The following is a 9,460-nucleotide window of genomic DNA, read 5'->3' as shown; positions in this document are numbered from 1 at the left end:
TGCGACACACCACAGGCTCCACACCTAGACCTACATTTTACGAATGCACCATAAATTGCAGGCCATGGTGTCAAGTAACCTTGTGAGCTGATAATGGAATCCACTTTCCATAATGCATACATTATAGACCTTATAGTGTATGTATAGCATTAGGTATTGCAGACAAGTTACATCTGTTTTCTTTAATTTCAGATAGCCCCTCTGATAAATAAGCTCTGACTGTAAAAGAAAAAAAAACTGTAGCTATATAATTAGCCCCTTCCTTCCAAAAAGTGCATATTACCACAATGCAGTGCAAAATTCTGAATTAATTTAAAAAGTCAATGCCTGCTTTATTTGTAATATATTCTTTATTTGATTTCTAAGTCTTTAAACGTACATGACAACCGTGCTTTTATTACAGATAGACACCATTAAAAGACATTTAAAATGTATCTTATATTACATTTGGTCCATAGAACAGGTTGCAAGATACTAAATATAAAGGATACTGTATTTTTCTCTTTAACAGGCTCTGTATATAGTTGTCTATGCATATGTTACATTACATATAGATTTTATATATAGATAACTTTATTTGTATCTCAACAATAATATCTTATTGCAGGTAAGCTTATTGAATGATATAATATATTTTTTTCAGGGTAGATACTACAAAAGATACAGATACAATTTAAACACAGTAATTTCTACATCACTATTTTGCTAAAGTAGATAAGGTATGTTGTATACAAGATAGCTGCAAAGCGTATCTGTCAACTTCTTTTTATGTTGTTGTTGTGTACAATCAAACATTTAAATACTGCATGGTTTCCAAACAACATTGGACTGAAATACATTTATTAAACAGCAGTCAGTGGCCATTATATTGTTGGCTCTGATACCAAAAGAATCTCACAAAGATTGGTAGGTTTATACAAAATAAAGTTACAACAAGACGTATTGCCTGGTTCAGCTACAGACATACCAAACATTATAATTCAGAATATGTTACATTTGAGTATGAGACGACCCAGGGTCTACTAAACAATACTTTTAACAAATTCTGTTAAAATATTTTGTATATATTTTCTACAATAAATGTGCTTGACATTCTGAGAATATTAATTTATTGCAAGAACATATATATCATTTTTTTAAATTTTATACTCTTTGGACAAAAATGACAAACCAAACTAACATTCACAAGAAACATATTTTCACATAATATTTTTACTTTAAAGTACATGTGCTATATAACATTGTTTTAAAAGCACAAAACTTGGTCAACTATCAAGTTCATTGTGCATCTCTCTCACAGTCACACCTTCATAAGCATTTAAAGTGCTTCTGTAAATGCCAAACAATGCGAAAAGCAATTCAACATATTCTTTTATTTATAGTATTAAACCTATAGTATAGTTTCTTCTTATAGTATTTTGACCATTTAGAAGGTGCTGTAGATCCAACCAGGGTGTTGTGTGGCTTAAGGGTGTCCTTTGCCCTAACAATTTGGTGCCCTTTTTCAGTTTTTGTGACCTATATTTCTCTAATATTTCTGAATATTATGTTATCCCTACCACTTACAACATCAGTGCCTCTTGGTGACAAAATTAGATAGGAGACATGTTTATTTAAATGCCCATAATGTAGAAAAAATTATTGAGAAGCTTGCTGCTATTGAATTAAATATTGCGTTCATAGTGCAGTCATTTGTGCTACTGTGAAATGAAATTTACTGAAAGGAATGCAAAGCTGGTGTCATAAAATTCCTCAATTTGCTACAAAAGATACAAGTAAAATTTGGTCCCTTAAAACATTTTTTTAAATGATTTGTGCTTGGATACCCTTGTTTAGAAAATAAACAGATTAATATTTTCAGAAAAAGAAAAGTTACATTATTCTTAAAAATAATATTTTTTAACAATTTATAAGTGATAACTAATTTGTGTAAAAATTTGGAGTTAAATAAAAAGAGAACTAATATTTGTATTGAAATACTCAAAACCTCGGGAGCTGTTTTCTTAAGAAATTTTTCCATACATAATTAAAAATCAGTCACACAAAAACCTCGTATCTTCATAGCCAAATACAGCTTTAGAAATGGTGTTGTCGGTTTACAAATTCAACTCTCACAGTAAAGATAAAAACAGTAACAGTCTAAATTGCCTGAACACACAAACCATTCATTTTACTCCACAAAACTGTAAGAAAATAGCCTAGTTGAATTCCTTGTGCTCTTCTATTGGTGGTCCCCTTTTTTTTGCCACTGGAGGTAGGTAAATTCTTTATTCCAGATGTAAATATGTGGTCATGTCAACCATTCTGTATTTATAAAACATTACACTTGCATTTTCTTAGTACAGTGCTTTTAAATATAGGCTTCCTTGTTTGCTGAATTACTCTTTGACAACTGTTCTGGTCCATTTTCTGAGTGAACAACATCCTCTCTTGGCTGTATCATGACTTGTAAGCGCTGGAAGGATAAATCAATTGTTATATGTTTTTATGTAAATAAATTAATCAAGCTTTGAAAACTGCTAAGTCGACTGCCATTTGGACACCTTTTTGGTCAATTTTAACTAAATCCATAACTGTATAAATAAAGGGTTGAAATCACTGTATGCATTTTATTGTCTGCTACCTCACTGACAACAACCTTCTCGATCCCCTACAGTCTGGCTTCCGCCCACAACATCCCACTGGAACTGTTCTATTAAAACTCACCAACGACCAACTAACTGCTAAAACCAATGGGCAGTTCTCCATACTCATACTCTTAGACCTTTCTGCTGTCTTTGTGTCGTGGAAGAATTACGCATACGCATTAGCGAATGGTATGCAGTGGCGAATCTGTGTATCCATCAGAACATCGGCGTACGCAAAGCTTGCTAATTGCTAGTATCCACTGGCCGATATAAGAACAGGAGCTCTTCTCACAAATTGCTGGATTGTCTTCAGCCATCCTGTGTTCCTGAGCCCTTGTACATTTACCCTTGAAATTTCCTGTTGTGACTGGCTTGCCTGTGACCTGTCTGATCTCCTCTCCTGGCTTTGACCCCTGCCTTGTTCTACCAACTCTGCTGCTGTCTCCAGTATATGACCCCAGCTTGCATTACAGATCTTGCTATTTATTCCTGGCTTGCCTTCCTTTATATGACTTTAGTTAGTTCCTGTTTTGCTACCTGCATCTGCTCCAGACGGAGCCACTGTGTTTGACTTCTGGCTTTCACTACCATCTCCTGTGTGCACTGCTGCCAAGTACTACTGAGGTTCTATAAGAGACTCCTGCTCAGCTGTGTAGCCTGCTGCATCCAGTATACATCAGGTGACCATCAATCCTACTCTTCAGAAGCTGTCTGGCAACCTGTGTTTCTTTGGGCACTGCACCTTCTGTACCATCTTCAGGGGTGCACTGCACTTAGCTGCAAGGGGAGCCCTCTCTGCATTTCGGCCTCTGACCAGGTACATGACACTTTGACACAGTTTACCACCCACTCTTTCTCAATAAACTCCACTCCCTTAGCCTCCATGACTCTGTTCTTTCCCTATCTCAGACCACTTTCAGTGTCACATACAGCAACATCTCCTCTGCTCCTCTTCCACTTCCTGTTGGGATACTCAAAGGCTCTGACCTCCTATTCTCTCTCATATTCTCTCTCTAGACCTCTTCCCTGTGCCAGTTGATTACCATTCATGGCTTCCAATACCACCTCTATGCTGATAACACCCAGATCTATATATTGACTCCTCAGCTCACCGCCTCTCCGCATCACAAACTTACTGAGCGACATATCAGTATGGATGTCACACCTCTTCCTCAAACTCAATCTTTCTAAAACTGAACTTGTAATTATTCCTCCTTCCCAATCACCTTCCCATGACTTTACCATTGAGATCAACTCCACAACCATTGGTCCCTCCACATTTGCCAGGGTACTGGGTGTATTACTAGACTCCGACCTCTCATTCGCCCCCCACATCCAGTCACTGTATAAATCTTGCTGTTTAACCTTCGTAACATCTCCAGAATTCGCCCCTTTCTAACTAACGACACCACAAAACAACGTATTCACTTCTTGGTTGGACAACTGCAACTTCCTCCTCACTGGCCTAACTTTACACAGGCTATCCCCCCTGCACTTTATTATGAATGCTGCTGCCAGACTAAGACACCTTACTAAATGATCCGTGACTGCTGCCAATCTCTTCACTGGTTTCCCCTACCCCATCGTATAAACTTCAAAATACTAACCCCAACACACAAGGCCATCCACAACATCCCCCAGCTACATTACACAATCTCATCTGCAGATATCACCCAAATCGTTCTTTCCGCTCCTCTCAGGACCTCCTGCTCTCTAGCTCCCTTGTATGTCTGGTCAGCTCCTACCTTTGGGCGATCCTTGAAAACTCACTTATTCAGGGAAACCTACCCCACCTCCATCTAAGAACTGTACTTGAGTCCCCTACATCAGATCATCCCCTGCAGCCATTACTTTTTTGCACCACCTCCCCCTCCCTTCTGATTGTAAGCTCATGAGCAGGGCCCTCCTATTTTTTCTGTATTGAGCTGTATTGTAATTGTACTGTCCCTCTTTTTATTGTAAAGTGATGCGTAAACTGTTGGAGCTATATAAATCCTGTATAATCATAATAGTCTGTGCCCCCTCTAGGGAGATTTATGCTCTCTATTTATTCTTGTAACAACTGTCACCAAAACAGAAAAGAGGGGGAAATCCAAAATATTGAGTTGTCACTAGTGATGGACGAACTTCCGACGGGACGTTTCGCGAACGCGAAATGCGAACGGACCCAAACGTTCGCGAAACCGAACGTTCGCCGCGGGCCCCATTGACTTCAATGGGAGGCGAACTTTGCAAACCTTCATGTCGAATTTGCGGCCACGTGGTAATTATTAGGGGGTAAAACGTAGTCCCACCATCTGGACAATGACATAATACATGTATGAGGTGAATTTGGGATCGATAACTACAAGCATTTTTATTTTATTTGGGAAATTGTTCTAACAATTCAGGACTATGGAGCTAATGAAGGCAATGGAGGAGAGGGAAGGTCAGGGACCAGGGTAGGCAAAGAAGAGGGTGCAGGAGATGATCACCAGCAGCGTGACATACCGGAATGACACATGCACCGTGATAGAGGCATCTGACAGCAGCACCGTAATACAGAGCACTGACAGCAGCACCGTGACATACAGCGCTGACAGCAGCACCGTGACATACAGCGCTGACAGCAGCACCGTGACATACAGCGCTGACAGCAGCACCGTGACATACAGCGCTGACAGCAGCACCGTGACATACAGCGCTGACAGCAGCACCGTGACATACAGCGCTGACAGCAGCACCGTGACATACAGCGCTGACAGCAGCACCGTGACATACAGCGCTGACAGCAGCACCGTGACATACAGCGCTGACAGCAGCACCGTGACATACAGCGCTGACAGCAGCACCGTGACATACAGCGCTGACAGCAGCACCGTGACATACAGCACTGACAGCAGCACCGTAAGCAGCCCCAGGAGGAAGTCAGCACAGCACAGGGATGGTGTGATCCCCTCATAATAAGAACCCCCAGGAGGAAGTCAGCACAGCACAGGGATAGTGTGATCCCTTCATAATAAGAACCCCCAGGAGGAAGTCAGCACAGCACAGGGATATCATAAGCAGCCCCAGTAGAAATATGACACCGCTCAACCTCTTCAAAGAGGAGGGTAGGGGCATATAGTACGGTGTGCTTTTTTGGGTCAAGGAAGTGAGCCAAATGAATTAAGAAGGTCTGTGTGCTTGATTAAAAAAATAGTTTATAGACATATACATGGTCTACTGGTCACATGTGTTGAATTCCTCCGAGATCCATGCCTCATTCATTTTTAGAAATGTGAGGTAGTTAACACTGTGGTGAGCTAGGCGAGTACGCTTATCGGTCACAATCCCCCCTGCTGCGCTGAACGTCCTTTCGGACAGGACACTGGATGAGGGGCAAGCCAACAGTTCGATTGCAAATTGGGCAAGCTCTGGCCAGAGGTCAAGCCTGCCCACCCAGTAGTCTAGGGGTTCATCACTCCTCAGAGCGTCCACATCGGCCGTTAACCCAATGTAGTCGGACACCTGACGGTCTAGGCGTTCCCTGATGCTGGATCCGGATGACACCTGTCGATGGGTCGGCTGAAAGAATGACCTCATATCCGAAGTCACCAACACATCTTCAAACCGGCCTCTTCTTGCAGGCGCTGTTGGATTGGTACCCGCAAATCCTTCTCTGGGAGTGGGAATTGCTCCTCTGCCAGCGCACGCAAAAGCAGAATGCAGCATTTCTCGAAGCAAGGCCTGGAAGTGCTGCATTCTGACAGCCCTCTGCGACGGCGGTAACATTTCCGCCATTTTGTGTTTGTACCGGGGGTCTAAGTACGTTGCCACCCAGTACTGGTCCTTGACCCTCATGCTTTTTATACGGGGGTCCCTATTAAAACACTGGAGCATGAAGGCCCCCATTTGCACTAAAGTGGAAGCGGTGTGGTGGCCTGGCTCCTGCTCATCATCCAGGATAATGTCGTCCTCTTCATTCTCCTCTCCCCATCCTCGCACAACAGGGATCCCAGAAAGGTTTAAAGCATGCTCTTCTTGCTCCTGCTCATCCGCCCCGGCACCATCCTCCTCTGACTCCTCATCAGACTCCTGTTGTTGACTTGTCTCAGATAGAGTAGCCCCCCCTGGGAATTCATCCAGCATTGCGACTTCCTCATCTTCCCGCTCCTGCTCCTCCACAGCCTGATCAATGACACGACGCAATGCACGCTCCAGAAAGAAGGCATAAGGTACCATGTCACTGATGGCGCCATGGCTGCGACTGACCAGTTTGGTGATCTCCTCAAATGGCCGCAGAAGTCTGCATGTGTCGCGCATGAGCAGCCACTGGCGCGGTGAAAAAAACCCCAGCTCCCCAGAACCGTTTCTTTCGCAGAGTTCATACAGGTAGACGTTAACTGCACGTTTCTGCTGGAGCAGCCTATCAAGCATATAGAAGGTTGAGTTCCATCGCGTCGGGCAATCGCAAATAAGACGTCTGACCGGCAGATGGTGTCGCCGCTGAATGTCAGCAAGGCGAGCCATGGCCGTGTAAGATCTTCTGAAATGGGCCGAGATTTTCCTTGCCTGCCGCAAGATGTCCTGGACCCCAGGGTATTTGACAAGGAATCGCTGCACGACCAAGTTTAAGACGTGTGCCATGCACGGCACGTGCGTGATTTTGCCCTGTTTCAATGCGCTAAGCAGATTGGCACCGTTGTCACACACCACTTTACCAACTGTCAAATTGAGCGGTGTTAGCCACTCATCTGCCTGTGAACGCAAAGCTGAAAGGAGTGCCGGGCCAGTGTGGCTCTTTGCTTCCAGGCACAACAGACGCAGCACGGCATGGCAACGTCTCACCTGGCATGTGGAATAGGTTCTGGGGAGCTTGGGCGGTGCAGTGGAAGAGACGCTAGCAGCGGAAAAGGAGGAGGCAGCTGAGGAGGAGAGGGAGGAGGATGGAGTAGGAGGAGGAGAAGAAGAGTCAGGCCTGCATGCAATCCGTGGCGGTAAAACCAAATCTACACGGGTGCCACGGGTTACATGCTTGACGGCCGTCAGAAGGTTCACCCAGTGGGCAGTAAAACTGATATACCTTCCCTGCCCGTGTTTGCTAGACCACGTGTCTGTGGTCAGATGTATCTTGGCACCGACACTGTGTGCCAGAGATACATTCACTTGCCGCTGAACATGGCCATATAGCTCTGGGATGCCCTTCTCTGAGAAATACTTCCTTCCTGGGACCTTCCATTGTGGTGTTCCAATGGCCACAAATTTGCGAAAGGCCTCCGAGTCCACCAGTTTATATGGCAGTAGTTGGCGGGCTATGAGTTCTGACAAGCCAGCCGCCAACCGTTGGGCAAGAGGGTTATCCGGCATCATCATTTTTTTACGCTCAAACATTAGGCCCACGGAAGCCTGCCTTTTTGCAGAAAAATGTGAGCTTGGCGTGATGGAAGGTGGAGTGGAGGACAATTGTGAGGAGAGAGGAGAAGGAGAAGTAGAAGACGAGGCTGGACGGTGAGAGCCTGCAGTGTGGCTTTGTGTGTTCCGTTGCTCCCACTGGGCTCGGTGATGGCTGCTCATGTGCCTTCTTAAGGCGGTCGTCCCTAGGTGAGTATTGGGCTTACCGCGACTAACGCGTTGACTGCAAAGATTGCAGATGGCAACGCTATTGTCAGCAGCGGACACGTTAAAAAAAGCCCACACTGCGGAGCCATGTGCCGGTGTCCTGGGAGCGCCAGATGTGACCGTACATGGTCGATGACTCGCTCCTGATACATTTGCAGTCTGCTTTGTCCCTGCTGTGCAATGTAAGTCATTGCTGCTTCTCCTCCCTATCTGCTGGTCCATATCTCCCTCTGAACTCCCCTCCTCTTCCTCTCTTGTGGGCACCCACGTGACATCACTAGACACGTCATCATCAACGTCACCTTCCCCACCGCTATAAGTAGAGATCTCGGAGTAGGCAGCAACACCGGGGACCAACCTCCTCCTTGGGCTGATCTGGGTACTGGCGTCAGACTGCTGAGTAGCGCTTGTTGCTACCTCCTCTTCCTGATCCAATACCAAGAGTGGCTGCGCATCAGAAATGTCCTCTTGATATGGATCGGAAAATAATTCCAGTGACTCAAGCGGAAGGTATGTGGTGGTGGTGGTGGTGGTCGTGTTGTTGGTGGTAGTGTCTTTGGGGGTGCACATAGCAGAGAGTGAAGAAGAGGGTGCAGATCGAGAGGATGAGGAGGGTGCAGAAGAGTAAGGCTGAGCGAGCCACTCAACCAAGTCTGGTGCATCCTTTAAAGTAATTGAACGCACCTTCTGCAACTTCCCACTTTGGCTCAAGCCTGTTGCTCCTGCCCTACCCCTACCACCCCTGCGGAAGGGCCTGCCTCTTCCTCTGCATGTCATTTTTTAAATGACCCTGTGACAAAACTCTTAGTCCCTATACCGCTGAAGGACTGCTGCAGTATAGGTGAGCGGTCAGCAGTGGTGCACGTCAACCCTATCTATTGTGGACCTATAGCGGTCCTTACAGAACAGCAGACTGTACCGCACTCAAGCCTATGTACCGTAGCACCCTATACCAAGTTACCAGTCCTTATAAGAACTTTTGTGGACCAAGCAGGTTGTGTATTAGTGTTTAGCAGACTGTACGTCAGTCCCTATACCGCTGAAGGACTGCTGCAGTATAGGGCAGCGGTCAGCAGTGGTGCACGTCAACCCTATCTATTGTGGACCGATAGCGGTCCTTACAGAACAGCAGACTGTACCGCACTCAAGCCTATGTACCGTAGCACCCTATACCAAGTTACCAGTCCTTATAAGAACTTTTGTGGAACAAGCAGGTTGTGTGTTAGTGATTAGCAGACTGTACGTCAGTCCCT

The 9,460-nt window shown here is 45.1% G+C and overlaps 1 protein-coding gene across 3 annotated transcripts in view; it reads right to left on the bottom strand.

Moving 5' to 3' along the window:
* Positions 1–331: 331 nt before the first annotated feature.
* SLC6A1 (solute carrier family 6 member 1) overlaps positions 332–9,460 on the bottom strand; it is a 280,638-nt gene continuing 271,509 nt past the window's right edge. For all 3 annotated transcript variants that reach the window (XM_077452110.1, XM_077452109.1, XM_077452111.1), the window contains one exon: positions 332–2,455. In XM_077452110.1, coding sequence (XP_077308236.1) covers positions 2,351–2,455 — 105 coding nt within the window. In that variant the 3' untranslated portion in view covers positions 332–2,350. The remainder of the gene's footprint in view (positions 2,456–9,460) is intronic.

The sequence above is a fragment of the Lithobates pipiens genome, unplaced genomic scaffold, assembly GCF_037356315.1.
Source record: "Lithobates pipiens isolate NorthernLeopardFrog02 unplaced genomic scaffold, aLitPip1_a1.2 Scaffold_23, whole genome shotgun sequence".
NCBI classification, from domain to species: Eukaryota; Metazoa; Chordata; class Amphibia; order Anura; family Ranidae; genus Lithobates; species Lithobates pipiens.
The sequence above is the reverse complement of the archived record's forward strand: the minus strand, read 5'-3'. Positions and strand labels throughout refer to the sequence as shown.